A 20,000-nucleotide genomic window follows, 5' to 3' on the forward strand; every position below is an offset into this window, starting at 1 on the left:
ACAAAATAAGAGAATAAATGAAAAACAGGTATGAATACTACTATTGATATTAAAAAAAGAATAAAGTTTAAAAGGGTGATTTGTAAAATATCCATAAAGAAAAAGTACATCTGTTTACAGTTCCATTTCATCTGGGTGTTGGAGGTATCCATAGATCTCTTCATTTGCTCTCAATGTGTCCACACACCACCTATACAAATAAGCACGTTACCCCTGCTTACACCTATATGCCGTGAGCTGATTATCGAGCCTTCGTTTTTGTAACAGTTGCCGGGAACACTGTGTATGTGCGTGTGGAGAGTTTGCAGTAGAAAGTTCCACTGTAGCGACCGGTACAATTAATGGGAAACCCTAAATGTTTGAGCACCCTCTATGAAACGTCAAGCTACCCCACAGCACCCCCAAAAGAAGTCTCTGGCGCCGCTACTGAGCCTGACTATGTGTGTTGGGGGGGCCCAACTTTTTTTTTTTCTCCAAAGGGGGGGGCCTGACAGAAAAAGTTTGAGAACCACTGGTTTAGATACTTCATTTAGCTTTCTATTACAAAAAAGGAAGACAAGAGAGGTGGTCTTTAGAAAGGTTTCGTTTGGACACAACACCTTTTTTGCAAAACAAGCTGTGCATTTTAATAATGTCAAGAGGAAGGAAGTGGTATTTTGAACCTGCTTTCAGTCTCCTTTTCACTCTCGAGCCCACAGAAGGACGTTAAGGTTCAAGAGAACTTCCTTTAAGTTGATGTAGAACTGTTTTCTTGTGGACATCAATCTTCTTTATTTTATAGCCACACGGAGACGAGAGGAGCCGCTATGATTTTAACAGCGAGTGGATTTGTTGTCTTCCTTCTCTGTATGCCAGGTAATGTATATCATTGTACAACATTTACCACACTTATTCAAAGCACTTCAAAAAGAGATATATTATAAATAGATAGTTGTTTATTTTATTTCCAATCGACTGTTGAACTTGTTTATCATTGACGGTCCTTTGACAGTGTGTCTCTGTATGTTTGTATGCTCTTTATGTCTTTCGATAAATGGTTTGTTGACACAAAATACACCTTTAATACAATTTGTTGACAATTCCCATGTACCCAAAACTGATCAAATATAATACAAACTTGTATTCTATATTCTAGTTTAGGCATAGTTAGATTGACGCATTATCAGGACGTTGTGTTGATAATGACTGCTGATAGTTGGGTCATTTTAAGCTTGTCTATGTTTCCATTGCCCAAAATCTCATCAGTAATTTCATCCACTTTGTCTAATTTACTGATATTAGCTAAGCATTGAATTAGTTTCTGATGTGCTCTGTGTTTCAGTGGTTCAGGGTCAGCGTGGCTGGGGAGCGACTTACTCTTCTACTCAGATCTGTGCAGTGAAAGGATCAACAGTGGAGATAAGCTGCAGCTACAGATACCCATCTACAATAAATCACCAAGTAAACACAGTACAGAAAACCTTCTGGTTCACTCAGAAGAAAGATGGTGAACCTTGTAGATCTGACCACAGTCTCAGAGTACGCAGGTCGTGTAGAGTATCTCTGTGAAAACAACAGATGCACTCTGAGAATCAAAAACCTGACAGAGAGTGACTCAGCTGAGTACAGGTTCAGGCTCAAAACGAACCAACCAGATGTGCGTTTTGCTGCTTCAGCAGGAGTCACTTTGTCTGTCACAGGTAGCTTTTTCATATAAATGTTTACAGTGTGCTATGAATGTTTGATTAAGAACTTAGTGTGATATTTGCTGCTATGCAAGTGTTCCAACCTAATCCTGCTGTGTGTGTGTGTGTGTGTGTGTGTGTGTGTGTGTGTGTGTGTGTGTGTGTGAGAGAGACATCTCTTCAATAGCTACTATATAATGAACCATCTGGTGAAACAACACCCATTATAGATACTGTGAATAATTTGGGGTATTTTTATAAATCATTATTATTGAATTTGTTGTTCCTTCTCAGATCCAGATCTACTGGTCAAGGTCATGGAAACAATGGTCCACCAGAGTAATTCCAGAGCAAAGCTTCAGTGTCACAGCAGATGTCTTTTACCTCATGATCCTTCCTACATCTGGTACAAGAACGGACAGAACATTCGGGGAGAAACATTTACTCATTCAGTCTATTTTGATTCAGCTGACAGCTTTTCCTGCGCTCTTAAAGGACATGAGAATTTCCCGTCTCCTTCACATTGTGAGTTTACTCCACAGTCTTTCACTAACAGAATGCCATGGCACAATGATTGCAAGTACTTTGAATATCAATAAACCCACTTCCCCTTTTTATGTTAAGTTTCTATTTTTGGCCCCTCGCTCTCCATGATCACTTCTGCTTTAAGCAACTCAACAACCTGCTCTGTATTACAGCTGTGAGAGAAGGAGTTGTATCAGCTCAGTTCAACAAATGTTTTATCTTTCAGGTGTTGACGGTCAGATCTCAAACCGGTTCTGTAACAGGCACAAAAGTACTGTGCCTTTAAAGGGTCATTAGTTGACATTAATTACATGTATAGGATTTCTATCATATAACAATCCATCACATATGGTTTCTGGTTCAGTCACTCATCAGTGGCAGAATCCTTTACGACCTGAGGACCTTAGTGAAGACTGCCAGTACACAGCTCTTGTGAAGGTCCTTGAAACACAGGGGCTTTACATCACGTACAGCATGTACAAACATATTTAAAACAACAACATTATAAATTGTTTTTGTTTTTCAGGTGTTGACGGTCAAACCTGTAACAGAGTGATTTACAACAACAGAAGCATCTGTGCCTTCAAAGGGTCATCAGTGGACATTTCCTGCATGTACAGCAATGAATATGTTCAATCTAAGTTCTGGTTCAGACCTGAGCGTAGTCATCAGGGACAGAATCCCTCTCAACCTGAGGACCTCAGTGAAGACTCCCAGTATGCAAGTCGTGTTCAGATCCTTGAAACATGGAGAGGACGCTCCACTCTGAGGATCTCTGACCTGAGAGACTCAGATTCAGCTCAGTATCTCTTCAAATTCAAAACACCAAGCTTTGAATGGAGGAGTGATTTACCTGGTACCACTCTGACTGTCACAGGTACTGACCAACACACACTGATGTTATACAGCATACCAGTAGTTAATGTGGAAGGTAGCTGTTATAATGTAGATTGTTATTTACAACTCTCTATCAATTCATGTTTATCTTATTTTAGACTTTGTAACCTTGATCTGGGTATTTGATAAATAACAAACACTTTTCTCCCCTCAAAGATCCAGATCTGAAGGTGAAGGTGCAGGTGCATTCATATTCATGGTCTAAGCTCCAGTGTTACACCAGTTGTCGCCTGCCACATGGTTCTTCCTACATCTGGTATGAGAATGGGCTGAAAATTGCAAAAAAAACATTATCTTCATATTCAGTCTACTTTGGTTTTGCATCCAGCTACTCCTGCGCTGTGCGAGGACATGAGGATTTCCCCTCGCCTCCAGTGTGTGAGTGTTTCCCTCTGGCCCTCTGGTGGAGCTTGTAGGTTATTGCACTTTACCTTCAAAGCTTTAATTCAGTAGTAGCTGTTCATCAGAAATAGCTGAGACTCAGAAGAAAAGCATACTGCTGATAACAACATTGCAGAGATGTTGCAAAGACCATGCAATTGTTTTTACATACTCTTACTTCTTCTATTACTTTTTTAGTGACTCACTATTAAATGACTTCTTTATGAAAAACTGTACTGTGACTTTTTATGAGATGATATGGAATATTATAACATGATTTGATTGACTTTTGTGTGACATACTATACCTTTTATGACACATTTAAATATTACTTTATTGTGAATCCCAACAATGTGTGTAACCCAATATAAACCATTTTAAAATGGCCTCAGGTGTTACAGTGATTAAAGCATGTTTATTAAAAAATGTGTGCAGTTATGTTTTCCATTGTTCACATGTGCCCTAAAAGACTGCTCCAATACACATTCACTGACAACATTTTAAATTGTTTTGTTTTTCAGGTGTCAGAGGTCAAACCTGTAACAGGGTAATTTACACTGAGAGAAGCATCTGCGCCCCCAAAGGATCATCACTGGACATTTCCTGCACGTACAGCAGCTTTGAAGACGTTGTTCAATCTAAGTTCTGGTTCAGTCCTGAGCGTAGTCATCAGGGACAGAATCCCTCTCAACCTGAGGACCTTAGTGAAGACTCCCAGTATGCAGGTCGTGTTCAGATCCTTGAGACAGAGAGAGGACGCTCCACTCTGAGGATCTCTGACCTGAGAGACTCAGATTCAGCTCAGTATCTCTTCAAATTCAAAACACCAAGCTTTGAATGGAGGAGAAGATTACCTGGTACAACTCTGACTGTCACAGGTACTGATCAACACACACTGATGTTCACAGCAGTTGCAGTTTCCTTGTACCACTATTTTAATAAGGTGGTTGAAGGGTTTTATAAACATTGGCTTTAATCATGATTTTAAATGCTTTTTTAAAAAAAATGTAGATACGCAATTTAACATAGAAAAAGCTTTTCTGTTACCAGGCTTTAATAACAATGCTTTGGCTAAGTGTTTATTTGAAATAATAGCTCACTGTGGATTATTAGGAAAATGATATCAATTAATCAGAGGGAGAAGAATCAAGTTATGTACAGTATTTAAGAAAAAATAGTAATACCACATTGTTACAAGTATCATTCATTTGTTTCTTAAATAAAAGTAAAAAAGCTATTAGCATAGCTATTTGGTTAACTATTAGCTATTCAATGTATTAGCATCAACATGTACTTAAAGCATGCTATCTACAGTGAAATAGTCACAAGCTTGTTCATTTACCTATTATAACATTTCTAAAATGCAATTTCTTTGCAAAACAAAAGTTCTCATGATTAGCTCATAGCTGAGCTCCTCAAGATTTAAAACATGTGAACACTTGGCAAAGTAGTATAAATAAATGCTTACAACTAAAGTTTATATTAAACCATAACAAAAGTTTGAATGATTCTCGTAACTAACCTTCATAACCAGTTCTGTTTGTGGTACATATCATAAGTTTAGATTTATATTTGTTATTTCTGATGTCTGAAAGTATGTCACTTACAACCTTAAAGATTATCACTTTGTATTTGTAATGTTAAACATATCCAGCTCTGCAGGTGCAGGTGATCACATCAACAGTCCACCAGGCTTACACCTATGCAGAGCTGAAGTGTCGCAGCAGCTGCAGTCCAGCTGGTGTTTCCTACGTCTGGTTCAAGAACAACGAGAAAATCATCAAAGAGGAAAGACCTTTATATAAAGACCAGTTTTATCCTGGAGACATCATCTCTTGTGCTTTGCAAGGACGCGAGAATTACAGCTCTCCTTTGCTATGTGAGTTCGCTACACGGTGTAATTAACATCACCTTCCACATAAATTGCACCTAACATTTGCTTCACAGAATTGTTGTTTTTTGCTCCAGATGCTCTGAAGTTTCCCGTTGTGTCAGTGAGTCCTTCTGATGAAATCATGGAGGGCAGTTCAGTGACTTTGACCTGTAGCAGTGATGCTAACCCAGCAGCTAACTACACCTGGTACAAGAAGGATGGAAATCAGAAACTTCATCCACTCACTAAAGAACGACAGCTTGTCTTCAGCTCCATCCAGGTTTCTGACTCCGGAGAGTATAACTGTACAGCTGAGAACGAGCTGGGGAAACGGACATCTGACATGATCTCTGTTGATGTGAAATGTGAGGAAATACAGTTCATCAATTGTAATTGTCATATTTTAATCACTTGAAAAGGGTCTTTCTGGATTATTATACTTACTTCAATTTCATATTCTGCTAATTTTGAGAACCTTGATGGAGAGATGTTTTTGTAGTTGTGAGCTGAATGCAATTTTTCATTAATCGTGCAAACTATTCTCCTCCAGATGCTCCAAAGCTCCCCTCTGTGTCAGCGAGTCCCTCTGCTGAGAGAGAGGAGGGCAGTTCAGTGACTCTGACCTGTAGCAGTGATGCTAACCCAGCAGCTAACTACACCTGGTACAAGGCGAACCAAACACTGTTTCAGAGACCAGTAGGATGTTATGAATTCACCTCCATCAGCTCTGAGGACAGAGGGCACTACTACTGCAAGTCTGAGAATCAATATGGAGAGATCAACTCTACGTTTCTACTTGTAGATGTACCTGTGTGAGTAATAAACAACAGCACTCCTCTTATGCTGACACTGTATTTACAAGTAGGGATTAATCGGTTGCTTTGTGCCATTGTGGAGGTAGAGCCTGGTTCACAACATGTGTAATTATTAATACATGTCTCTCCTAATTGACCTCCAGATGCTCCAAAGCTCCCCTCTGTGTCAGTGAGTCCTTCTGCTGAGATAAAGGAGGGCAGTTCAGTGACTCTGACCTGTAGCAGTGATGCTAACCCAGCAGCTAACTACAACTGGTACAAGGAGGATGAAGACTCTCCAAAAGCTTCAGGACAGATCTTCAACATCACTGACTTCAGAGCTGAACACAGTGGGAGTTATTCCTGTGGAGCCCAGAACAAGTTAGGACGTAGTAACTCCACTTTACATCAGATTATTTTGACTGGTAGGTTTCATTAAACGCACCAAACTAAAAATAACAAAATGATAACAGGATTATGACAATTAACATATCCGGGTCCTGTTGCAGTAAACTCAGAAAGCCAACTAACCTCTTCACTTGTTTTTAATAATGTGTCCGACTGCAACTGTGAAAAATTAATTCTTGATTTTGACTTATTTGACTTTGTTTGATTTCAAAATAATGAACACGCACCTAGGCTCTTTTGAATCAGACTTTTTAAAAATACGCACGAAAAATATGGAAAAGGTTTTTCTGAGGTTTGTTTCTGATCATGCTCAATATTTCCGACTAGTGTAGTAGACCTCAACTTGATAAAAACCAATACCGATAAAAAACGATTTGTTGATAAACCATTATTATTTTACTGTCAGAAAACACAATGTATTGAATTGTAAGATCTAGGTTTTTCTTTTAATATTATATTCATAAAAGCTTAATTAACTGCCAGTGTTTTTCGTCTTGTCAAAGGAGCATGGAAATCTAGAGCTGCTGGAATCACCACTGCTGTTGTCCTGGCAGTCATCCTCCTCTCTATCTTTTTACTGATCAGGTAAGCAGTCCACTTTCATTAAGGTAATGCTTAGTGAAAGCACTAAACACAGTATGCTGGATGTTTTGATAATATTGGGCAATAACATATGTAAATTAGGACAACACTGTAAAGTTATCTCTCATCTCAATATCTTCCTTTTCTTCAAACTCACTGTCGGACTGAATTTTCAGAAAGGTGATCGTCATATCCTATTAAAGATTAGTTAGGGAGGCTGTGGCGCAGTGGGATAGCGCTGGTTCCACTCCCACTGCAGTCAACTTATCGTTATTGGACACTTCACCCCAAATTGCACCTGTGGAGATGTCCACAGTATTGAGAGTATGTAAGTCACTTTGGATAAAAGCATCTAAAAGGTCAAATGTAATGTAATGGTTACCGCAAGATGGAGGGTTAAATGTGTGGGAATCTGAAAGCAGAAAGGAGTTTGGTCTTGAAATGTAACAATGAGTCTGAGTTTCTTTTATGAAAACAGGTCCCACAGTCAGGAACACCATGAAATAGTTCAAACTTGTGTGTTTGTATAATTTAGTGCTTTCCAGAAGTCAGCAATTATCTTGGATATTTGACTGCATGGTGTTATTAGGAAAGGATAATAGGCGCTTTCACACCGGAGTACTTTTCCCGTTTAGTTGTCACGATCTTGGTGTTATGTCACGGTTTTAGTGTCGTCTGTCTGGTAATGGGTTTTGTTTTTGCTGTTCTGTTCTTCCTGTCTCTTGTTTTCCTCCTATGTCTGATTGTCTCATTGTGTTCACCTGTTGCCCTTGTGTTTCTGCCTCCCTTACTCAGCTGTTTCTCGTCCCGTGATTACCCCTCTTTGTATTTAGTCTTGTCTTTCCCTGTGTTCCCCTGTCGGTTCATTGTTTGTCTTTCCTGTCTCCCTCCATGTCAGTCACGGTCAGGTTTTTGGTAATGTATCTTCCTTGTGCTACCGTTGATTTTGACTTGGATCTGTTCGATCTGGATTTCTCCCTTCAGTGTTATCATGCTGAGTGGAGTGGAACCTCGTCTAGAAGGGACAAAGAGGCTATCCTCAAAAAGGCACAAATGGAGGTGGCCAACATGCCTTGGTTGAGGAGCTCGTTGCCTGAATGGCTCAGAGTTTTTTCACCTAGCGCTGAGTGCCAGTCTCCATTTTCTGACTCTTTCTTGGGATCCCGCCTGGCGTTTGGAGGTCCACGGAGCCTCCAAAAAACCTCTAAAAGACGCAAGGTCAGGTGGTCAGCTCGTGCTCCAGTACCGGCCCACACAGCCATGGTTCCGTGCTCCAGTGCCGGCCCACACAGCTATGGTACCGTGCTCCAGTACCATCCCACACAGCCATGGTTCCGTGTTCCGCTTCCGTGCCCAGCAGCCATGGTCCCTGCTCCAGTACCGGCCCACACAGCCATGGTCTCTGCTCCAGTACCGGCCCACACAGCCATGGTTCCGGCTCCAGAACCGGCCCATACAGCCATGGTTCGGGCTCCAGAACCGGCCCACACAGCCATGGTCCAGGCTTCTGTTCCGGTCCCAGCAGCCATGGTCCCAGCTCCAGTTCCGGTCCCAGCAGCCATGATTCCGGCTCCAGTTCCAGTTCCAGCCATGGTTCCGGCTCAAGTACCGGGCCCAGCAGCCATGGTCCCGACTCCGGTTTCAGTTCCAGTACTGGCTCTTCGGCCGACGCCAGCACCCCGTGTCCTGTCGACGTACCGGCCGACTCCGGCTCCTCGTCATCTGTTGGCTCTCCGGTCGACGCCAGCTCCTTGTGTCCTTGCTTTTAAAATAAAGCTCGCTTTTGTTTTCTACACCTTTTCATCTCTTTTTGTAGTCTGCTTTTGGGTCCTGCCTTTTCCGCGATCTTAACATTAGTTCCCATAGTTCCTTGGATTTTGCGTTCACACCAAAAAGAGAACTTAGTTCATGAGAACGTTTACCCCCTTTTCAGTCCCTGCTAGAGAGCAGGGACTTTCCTGGCGAGAAAAAGTTCCAATTTCTGATTGGCTGGGCGGATTACAAACCACGCCCGTAAGCCGCCATTGTATTTGCTGGCATGAGCATTATTAGCATTAGCCCCGCACTCCAACTCAGAGAGACTAACTTATGGCAACACAAAAAAAAACATGGGAGCGGTGGAGATGAGGAGGTGTCGGCGTTCTGGCGATTAACTTGGAAGGCTTCAGAGTCGGGAGTCCCAGCAGCTTCTACTGAAGCCAGTCCCCAACTCCGGGGACTTCCAGCCGGGGACTTCGGGTGGCAGTATACGCCGTGAAGTTGTTTGCGGCCTGCCAGTAAACCCAAAGCAGAAGAAGAACAAGTGACGTCAGCGGCTTAATTTGCGTAATCTTCCCCCAGGGAACTTATTCCGGAGTGAACGCGATCTGCTCTTAGTTCCATGGGGGTACTTGTCAGGATGTGTGGAAAAGGTAGGACCCAAATGCAGAATTTAACAAAAAGCGAGCTTTATTAAATAATAAAAGCTGTGTCAAAAAGGCAGTATCCAAAATATCCAAAAACAAACGAGCAGCAAAAGGAACATGGACCGTGGAATAACATGGAGGGAAAACAATGGACCGACATGGAACACAGGGGAAGACTAGACTAAATACACAGAAGGGTAATCACAGGACAAGACACAGCTGGGCAGGGGAGGGAGAAACACAAGGGCAACAGGTGAACACAATGAGACAATTAGACACACCAGGGAAACTAACGACAGGGAGGAGGACCAGAAATAACACAAGGAGGAAGACAAAACACCGAATGAACAGACTTACAAAACCCATAACCAGACAGACAACACTAAAACCGTGACATAAACCTGGGAGTGTGACAGAACTAAGTGCTGGGAACTAAGTACGGCAAAGTACTTGGTGTGAAAGCGGCTAATGACCAATAACAGTAACATGAAAAATATTGTTTTCATTAATCAGTTTAGCACATTGCTAAAACTTTATTGTTTAATTATTTTAACCAGGAAGAAGAAAGCTGCCAAGCGATCATCTGAGCCCGGAGAGCCACACAGCAAACAGGTGAGAACAGAGGCGCGGGAAGGTATTTTGAGTGGGGGTGCTGAGGTGCTGGACTCCAGTGAACACTATTACGGGCACTATAGAGCACGCACAAAAGCAATCCCCACACGCAAACACACAGTACACCCGCGACTGTTACAATGAAGGCTCAATAATCAGCTCATGGCATATAGGCAGGGGTAAAGTGCTTTTTTTTTTACGAGTGGGGAGCGGACCTCACCTCCTCTAGGGGGGTCCGGGGGGATGCTCCCCCGGGAAGATTTGTTTTAAATATTGAAGTTAAAAGCATCAATTTGGTGCACTTTGAGAGCAACATGAAGAGATCTATGGATACATCTCTCAACACCCACATGAAACACAACTGTAAGCAGATGTTCTTTTTCTTTATGGATATTTTACAAATCACTCCCCTTTCAAACTGTATTCTTGTTTTACTGCCATATAGTATTTCATAACTGTTTTTCCTTTATTCTCTTATTTGTTTTATAACTATAATGATCATATGAAGGTGTGCCGCGGAAATAATCTTTTGAATAATTTGTGACCAAACCGTTTGAGACCCACTGAGATAACGTAGACTAAAGTTAACTATCTAAACACTAGTGCTGGGGGGAAACGATTATTTTGAAAACGATTAATCGGGCGATTATTTGATCGATTAGTCGACTAATCTAACGATTATTTTTCTGTTGTTCAATTCATAAAAAACGTAATGTAAAAAAAACGTAATGTAAAAAAAAAAAATTCACGATACTGTGTCTCAGGGGATCTTAATATTTAAGAACCTATTAATGTGTTATACCAGATTAACGGAAATAATCTCAGCTAATTGACGATACAAACCATGTTTACCAAAACAAAACACAAGTCTCATAAGAAGCATCTAAATGACCCCTGAGCGAAAAATGCTAACGGACATTGGCACAGAACTCAAGATAAAAGTACCCTTATTACTTATCGTAGCTGCACATACAATATATTCGATTAAAGCTGAGACTCCACAGATTATGAAGGTATATAGTATCATCACTGAGTGATCCGGACTCGCGACAGGGGAAGCAAATACAGTCATCACAACACGTACCTTCACAGAGCTTCTAGGGAGATCGTCTCACCACCATAGCTGTCAATCTGATCAAAATACGTGTTCAATGGCATTAAAATGATTAAAAACGCGGCTGAATCGGTTAATCCATAGGTTTTTAGCGTCTATGTATAAAAAAAAGATTGAATTTATAATCCATAATTCAATTTTTATGTAAAAATCGGAGAGCAAATGCTAGCTGCTAATGGTAGCCACCACAGCTAGCTGCTGCTTCTGCTAGGCTATGCAGCAGTCTCAATGAGATATAAATATATAAATATCTTTGCGTTTTGGACTAACTTTAAAATATTCCCATGCTTTTGAAGACCTAGGGCGAGATGTTTTCGTTTGGGGGCTTCGTGCGCAATCCTGTGAGGAGGAGTTGGTAGCCGTTTCAGTCTCCATTGTGTTTGAAGTGCGATTGCGAACTGCTTGTTGCTTTGGGTGACCCACGTGTGTGTAGCGACGCGTCGACGCGGAAATATGTCGTCGACGATATTTTGAAGTCGACGTCGTCGACGCGTCGCTACAGCACTAGTCTCAGGAGATCTTAATATTTAAGAACCTATTAATGTGTTATACCAGATTAACGGAAATAATCTCAGCTAACTGATGATACAAACCATGTTTACCAAAACAAAACACAAGTCTCATAAGAAGCATCTAAATGACCCCTGAGCGAAAAATGCTAACGGACATTGGCACAGAACTCAAGATAAAAGTACCCTTATTACTTATCGTAGCTGCACATACAATATATCCTTTATAATATATTATAAAGCTGAGACTCCACAGATTATGTAGGTATATAGTATCATCACTGAGTGATCCGGACTCGCGACAGGGGAAGCAAATACAGTCATCACAACACGTACCTTTACAGAGCTTCTAGGGAGATCGTCTCACCACCGTAGCTGTCAATCTGATCAAAAGACGTGTTCAATGGCATTAAAATGAGAAAAAACGCGGCTGAATCGGTTAATCCATAGGTTTTTAACGTCTATGTATAAAAACATGATTGAATTTATAATCCATAATTCCATTTTTATGTAAAAATCGGAGAGCAAATGCTAGCTGCTAATGGTAGCTACCACAGCTAACTGCTGCTTCTGGTCTAGGCTATGCAGCTTTGCTTTGGGTGACCCACGTGTGTGTAGCGACGCGGAAATATGTCGTCGGCAATATTTTGAAGTCGATGTCGACGCGTCGCTACAGCACTACTAAACACTCAGAGTCCTTTAGCTCACCTGAGCCTCTCAGTCTGAGAGGAGAGCTCTCCTCCAGCTTGTTGTGGAACAAACAGCAACAGCTCCGTATGTCCGTTAGTGCAGCTAGCTAACCAGATGCTAACAACACGGTCCCTGCTGCTGGCACCGGTCCCTCTCTCTCTCTCCCTCTCTCACACACACTTATGGCGCGTTTCCACTGCAGCGGGGTAGCCCCGTTTAAGCGTCCCTAAGCGTCCTCGCTCTGGCCTCGGGCTGCCTCGCTGGCCGGCCCAGGCCGTGGCGCATTTCCATTACAGTTTAGGACCTGGGGTAGCAACGCAGTGTAGGCGGGGCGATCGGCTTTGTTTTTGTTCACATTTCGAGTTGTTCCGTCGAGCTCCCGCTGGATTTGATCATCCCCAATGAGATGTAGGAACGTCGTCACCTCCTCGGTCGACCACGGTGTGCTTTTCTTATTAGACGTAGCCATTTTTGTAGCTCATCCGTTTACAAAATGCTGTTTATAAAAATGCTGCAAGCTTGCTTCTAGATATATATGCGACACTATAGGGATGAACTCGCGCGCAATCTTGTGACGATTCTCTCTGACCAATCAGCAGTCGAGAGTGTTGACGTCACTAGTTCAGCCCTGGCCCTGGTCTGATAGAACCACGATTTTATGGGGCCGGAAAAAGAGGGAAAAAGTACCCGCTGGCCGGTACTAGGCTATATGGAAACGCCACCAAAAACCGGCCTGGCCGCTTGAGGACGATTAAGGACGCTTAAACGGGGCTACCCGCTGCAGTGGAAATGCGCCATAAATGCGCTATGTCCGCGCGCGCACACACACACACACACACACACACACACACACACACACACACACACACACACACACACACACACACACACACACACACACACACACACACACACACACACACACACACACACACACACACACACACACACACACACACACAAACAGAGGGTTTGAATGACACAAGCACACTTTTATTTCCATGCAACTCTCTGATTGGTCTGGTGTCTTGCCTCTGTTGCATTCACTGAACACGGGACATGACAGTCCTGCCGTCTTCTCGAGTGTCATGATGAGGTTCACGTAAAACACGGTTAATGTATTATATTATTGAGGTAGAATTGTCCGGGGCTACAGAGAAAACATTCGGGGCATGCCAAAATATTATTTTACCAACAATGTGGAATGTATTGGCTACATATGATATTACACAGATTATGCACAGCGGGAGCAGCAATAACCGTCAAATAATAATTCAGACAGGGGAGACCCCCTGCCTGCCGCTAGGGGGTGCTGCAGCGCCCTCAGCACCCCTCTTCCCACGCCCATGGGTGAGAAAGAATAATAATCAACAAAAGCAAAACAGGTTTCAACAGTTCAGTTCAGTTATTTTTTATACATTTTTTTGCACTACTAATTACTGGTAATATTTCCATTACTTGTGTGACCCTCTATATGTTTCATGTTTCCTGTAGATGTTTGATTGCTCTTTTTACTGCACTTTTAGTGTACAGTTTGCTGTTATGCTGCTGTGTTTGTTGTATTGTTGTGGCTCTGGCACAACAATTTCCTTCGGGATAAATAAAGTCTTATCTTATTGCTGGGCTACACAAAAGCTCTTTATGTCTTAAAAGATGCATTCAAAGTAGAAAAACAGTCCCAGAGGGTAACATAGTCTACATACAGTTTTGTTGGTCCAATCAGGACTGGAATCAGCAATTGTTCCATTCCCAGGCCTACACACTGAGCTACTGCCGCTCCAAGACAGAGCTTCAAGTAAAGTTCAAGATTGTTTTGGGGAACATTGGGGATTCTTAACCTTCACATATTCCCTAGCAACACAGACCCAAACCCTTTGGGTATTCTTAACCACTTAACCAGTTAAGCCCGGAGCCTGTTTTTCAGGCCTCAGGCTCGAAAATGACATTCCCAGAACAAATGACTATATCTTCATTTCTAAAAGGGGTAAATTAATAATCTTTTTTCTCAAAGCAATGATAAACCCGTGAGTTGGATGTAGAAGAGTCAGAATCAATATAGATGTTTTATTTTTATTTTAAAGTAAATTCAGATTGAACATAGTAAAAAAATTAAAATGATAGTGTCCGTCCAAAAAAAACATTGCTTACAGTGAAAACCACCCTTGAATGATGGGATAGTAGACTAAAAGCTTTAGGAGTCCAAACTATAACATATAATAAGTGCCCTGTTTAATTTGACCTTTTTTAGAGAGGTTTAGCAAACAAAATCTGTTTTCTGATCAAAAGTTGTGTTCAAGGGCAGTAAAATGCATATTCTTATGCTGCTGAAGGTTAATCCAATGTCTCTGTGTCACTTTGAAATTATTACTGATAATCCATCATAACATTTATGGCAATAAACTTATTTTTCAAATAGAGTGTAATGGAGCTTGCAGTTTTGGGAAAACTGCGTGCACATCACTCTCACTCCTCAATGGTAATGTTTAGGTTGATTTAGGAGCCACCCCTCGATTCTATTGGCTCTAACGGTTAAAAAGTGTTGTCAATCACCAAAGTCGACCAATGGGTTCCAGAGATACGGAAAATACACCCAAATTTGACCTCTAAAAAGGTCAAATGTCACTTTTGTTGCATCAATCTTGATACAGGGTAATTATTATATGATATAGTTTGGATTCCAAAAGCTTTTGGTCTACCATCCCATCATTCAAGGGTGGTTTTCACTAGAAGTAATGCGTTTTTCTTTTTGATGGAAAATATAATTTACATTTTTTTACTATGTTCAATCTGAATTTACTTTAAAATAAAAACACCTATATGATTCTGACAGTTCTGTAGCCAACTCACAGGTGTATCATTGCTTTAAAAAAAAAAAGTATTCATTTACCCCTTTTTAGAAGTGAAGATATAGTCATTTGTTCTGGGCATGTTATTTACGAGCCTGAGGCCTGAAAAACAGGCTCCGGGCTTAACAGGTTAACCTTCACATATTCCCTTGCAACACAGACCCAAACCCATTTAAGCTAATCTTGTCTATGCAATATCTGCCCTTCAGAGTCCTCCGGAGGAGCTTCTCTATGCCAGTGTCCAGTTCTCCAAAAACCAGTCAGATCCTCTCTCCTCCAACATCGAGGATAGTGTTGTGTACGCTGAGGTCCAATTTAACAGCACTGCCCCGAGGTGAGTAGATGCTCTCACGGGAACATTACCCTGAGTTTAACGTTGACATGACTTGGAATAAAATCAACACCTGTTCACTTTTGCATCTGCCTGATGTGATTTTATGTGTTTTACAACCACTGTTTGGCCATTTGTACGTTATCTAATCTGCAAAACTCCTAAATAAATGTTTCTCTTTGAAAAACAGAAGTCAGATGTCTGCCACGGAGGACTCAACTGCATTGTACAGCACAATCAACAAAACCAGGACACAGTAGGAATCTGCAAGGCAAGGCAAGGCAAGGCAAGGCAAGGCAAGGCAAGGCAAGGCAAGGCAAGGCAAGGCAAGGCAAGGCAAGGCAAGGCAAGGCAAGGCAAGGCAAGGCAAGGCAAGGCAAGGCAAGGCAAGGCAAGGCAAGGCAAAGGCAAGGCAAGGCAAGGCAAGGCAAGGCAAGGCAAGGCAAGGCAAGGCAAGGCAAGGCAAGGCAAGGCAAGGCAAGGCAAGGCAAGGCAAGGCAAGGCAAGGCAAGGCAAGGCAAGGCAAGGCAAGGCAAGGCAAGGCAAGGCAAGGCAAGGCAAGGCAAGGCAAGGCAAGGCTATTTATATAGCACTTTTCAACACAAGGCAATTCAAAGTGCTTTACAAAAAATGAAAGACATTAAGAAAATGGCATTTAAAGTCAGTCATTAAAAATAAAAGCTAATAAAATAAACATTAAAAGAAAAAATACATGGATAAAAGTTACAGTGCAGTCTAAGATGTGAATAGTTCAATTAAAAGCAGCGACAAAAAGAAAAGTCTTCAGCCTGGATTTGAAAGTAGTCAGAGTTGCAGCGGACCTGCAGGTTTCTGGGAGTTTGTTCCAGATATTTGGAGCATAATAACTGAACGCTGCTTCTCCATGTTTAGTTCTGACTCTGGGGACAGAAAGCTGACCAGTCCCTGAAGACCTGAGAGATCTGGATGGTTCATCATTTAGCAGGAGGTCAGAAATGTATCCTGGGCCTAAACCATTCAGTGCTTTATAAACCAGCAGCAGTATTTAGAAATCTATTCTTTGACACACAGGAAGCCAGTGTAAAGACTTCAGAACAGGAGTGATGTGATCCACTTTCTTAGTGTCAGTGAGGACTCGAGCAGCAGCGTTCTGAATCAGCTGCAGCTTCCTAATAGATTTTTTAGTGAGACCTGTGAAGACACCATTGCAGTAGTCGAGTCTCCTGAAGATAAAAGCATGGACAAGTTTTTCCAAATCCTGCTGTGACATTAGTCTTTTAATCCTAGATATATTCTTTAGGTGATAGTAGGCTGATTTAGTAACAGTTTTAATGTGACTGTTGAAACTCAGGTCAGAGTCCATGACTACACCTAGATTTCTGGCTTTATCTGTTGTTTTGAACATTGCACACTGAAGCTCAGCGCTAACTTTGATACGTTCTGCCTTGGCTCCAAAAACCATTACCTCAGTTTTATCTTTGTTTAATTGGAGAAAGTTCTGACACATCCAGTCATTGATTTGTTCAATGCACTTACTCAGTGTTTGAATTGGAGCATAGTCTCCTGGTGAAATTGTTACGTAAATGTGTGTGTCATCCGCATAGCTATGGTAACTTATTTTGTTGTTTTTCATTATCTGAGCCAGTGGTAGCATGTAGATGTTAAAGAGAAGAGGCCCCAAGATGGAGCCTTGAGGAACCCCACATGTCATATTTGTCAACTCAGATGTGTATTTACCTATAGAAACAAAGTTGTTTCTGTCCTTTAAGTAGGATTCAAACCAATTCAGAACTGTTTCCGAAAGTCCCACCCAGTTTTCCAGTCGGTCTAGTAATATGCTGTGGTCAACAGTGTCAAACGCAGCACTGAGATCTAATAATACTAACACTGAAGTTCTGCCACTGTCTGTGTTTAAGTGGATGTCATTGAAGACCTACAGCCCATCATTTTTATTATAGGGACTCTATTGGGTTTTCCCTTCACTGTAGTGTGTTCTATAGGTTTGTGTTCCCTCCAGAGGGAGTTTCTCCATTGGACTCCTTTATTTACTTCCTTAACATAGTGACATCCCTATGGAACACTTGGCTCCTATTGGCTTCTTTCTGAGAAGATATGTGACTTTAGCTTGTTGTGGTGTTTGAGCATTGGCTCTAATGACTATGTAGCTTATGTAATGCCTTTTATTGTAAACATAATGTATGTATATGAAATGGCCTATTTAATTAAATGTACAGAAGCAAGGACACACGTTTTAAATCTTTTATTTGTTCTTTGGATTGGTGTTTAACAATGGAGTAGATAGATACGACTCTACATGTCATTATTCAGAGGGCATTAGAGACACCAACATTGTTTTTACTTTCCATTTTACCAAAAAAAAAGCAATTTAACTAACTTGTAAAACATGAGACAACCTTTCAATTTGAAATGAAGAATATACAGACCAATGTGTTTTGCTATATCATGTTGTACTTATAAAACCTTTGTCAACAGCACTTTATATTTTAGCTCTTATTATGTTAGGCGCGCTAATTTGTTTTGTAAAATAAACCATTGAATAAAAGCTATAATAATGAAGCTGTTTGGTGTTTTATTAATGTGTGGCAGCTAGTCGTATTTAGTCTTTCCTTTTACGATATCATTACAGTAAAGAAAAACATGTATGGGTCCGGGTTGACAAACAAAGCTGCAGCCACAGTCCTGCTTATCATTGTGGGACATGTAGTCAAGCTGCAGTTTGTGGTGCAAACTGTTCATCTATTTTGACTCGTGCACTTTTCTACTTTAGATTTTCTAATTGACTTATGGCAGACATTATAAAAGAATGCAACTTTTATGTTGTGAGTTGATGCAGTTTCTTTGATGGGAAAAGTAATATTGCAAACTTTCCCTTGTGTCTTTGTGAATGATAGTAGTATAGTTAGTTTGTTCACTGCTGAGATTACCTGACAGACCATTGGTTTAGCTTTCTTTTACACAAAAGGAAGACATGAGAAATAAGAGAGGTGGTCTTTAGAAAGGTTTCGTTTGGACACAACTCATTTTATGCAAAACAAGCAGTGTATTTAAATAATGTAAAGAGGAAGGAAGGGGTATTTTTGAACCTGCTTTCAGTCTCCTTTTCACTCTAAAGGCCACAGAAGGACGTTAAGGTTCAAGAGAACTTCCTTTAAATTGATGTAGAACAGTTTTCTTGTTAATCTTCTTTATTTTATAGCCACACGGAGACGAGAGGAGCCGCTATGATTTTAACAGCGAGTGGATTTTTTGTTTTCCTTCTCTGTATGCCAGGTAATGTCTATCCACATTAACATTGTACAACCTTTACCACACTTATTCAAAGCACCTCGAAGAGAGATATATTATTCAATCGGCTGTTTTACTTGTATATAATTTTAGGTCATTTGACAGTGTGTCTTTGTATGTTTTTATGCTCATTATGTCTTTCTATAAATGGTTTGTTGACACAAAATACAACTTTTATACATTTTCTTTTTAGATTGAATAGACCAGAACTGAACAATCCAGTAGTAAGAAATATTCCCATGTACCCAAAACTGATCAAATATAATACAAACTTGTATTCTATATTCTAGTTATTCTATTAGCTAAGCATTGAATTAGTTTCTGATGTGCTCTGTGTTTCAGCGGTTCAGGGTCAGAATGGCTGGGGAGCGACTTACTCTTCTACTCAGATCTGTGCAGTGAAAGGATCAACAGTGGAGATAAGCTGCAGCTACAAATACCCATCTACAATAAATCACCAAGTAAACACAGTACAGAAAACCTTCTGGTTTACTCAGAAGAAAGATGGTGAACTTGTAGATCTGACCACAGCCTCAGAGTATTCAGGTCGTGTAGAGGATCTCTGTGAAAACAACAGATGCACTCTGAGAATCAAAAACCTGACAGAGAGCGACTCAGCTGAGTACAGGTTCAGGCTCAAAACAAACAAAGATGCATATACTGCTTCACCAGGAGTCACTTTGTCTGTCACAGGTAACTTTTGTGTGTGTGTGTGTGTGTGTGTGTGTGTGTGTGTGTGTGTGTGTGTGTGTGTGTGTGTGTGTGTGTGTGTGTGTGTGTGTGTGTGTGTGTGTGTGTGTGTGTTTTTGGTTGATATTGTATTCAATAGCTACTATCTAATGAACCATGGGGTCAAACAAACACCCATTATAGATACTGTGAATGCTTTGGGGTATTTATATGAATCATCAAAATGTATTACATGCATTTGTTTCCTTCTCAGATCCAGATCTACTGGTCATCGGAAAAACAATAGTCCACCAGAGTAATTCCAAAGCAGAGCTTCAGTGTCACAGCAGATGTCTTTTACCTCATGATCCTTCCTACATCTGGTACAAGAACGGACAGAACATTCGGGGAGAAA

The 20,000-nt window shown here is 41.1% G+C and overlaps 1 protein-coding gene across 11 annotated transcripts in view; it reads left to right on the forward strand.

Annotated features, from left to right (window-relative positions):
• Nucleotides 1–690: 690 nt before the first annotated feature.
• The window catches only part of LOC117559470 (B-cell receptor CD22-like), a 29,405-nt gene continuing 10,095 nt past the window's right edge, over nucleotides 691–20,000 (forward strand). For 3 of the 11 annotated variants that reach the window (XM_034236247.1, XM_034236253.1, XM_034236254.1), the window contains exons 1-3: nucleotides 17,424–18,901; nucleotides 19,259–19,609; nucleotides 19,860–20,000. The exon at nucleotides 19,860–20,000 is cut by the window's right edge and continues 87 nt beyond it. In XM_034236247.1, coding sequence (XP_034092138.1) covers nucleotides 18,853–18,901; nucleotides 19,259–19,609; nucleotides 19,860–20,000 — 541 coding nt within the window. In that variant the 5' untranslated portion in view covers nucleotides 17,424–18,852. Of the gene's footprint in view, nucleotides 856–1,321; nucleotides 1,680–1,958; nucleotides 2,190–2,252; nucleotides 2,416–2,715; nucleotides 3,067–3,242; nucleotides 3,465–3,988; nucleotides 4,346–5,121; nucleotides 5,347–5,435; nucleotides 5,706–17,423; nucleotides 18,902–19,258; nucleotides 19,610–19,859 lie in introns of those variants that run through there. The other 8 variants (XM_034236252.1, XM_034236251.1, XM_034236257.1 and 5 more) reach the window with 8 other exon arrangements.

This window comes from Gymnodraco acuticeps, unplaced genomic scaffold (assembly GCF_902827175.1).
Source record: "Gymnodraco acuticeps unplaced genomic scaffold, fGymAcu1.1, whole genome shotgun sequence".
Classification (NCBI taxonomy): Eukaryota; Metazoa; Chordata; class Actinopteri; order Perciformes; family Bathydraconidae; genus Gymnodraco; species Gymnodraco acuticeps.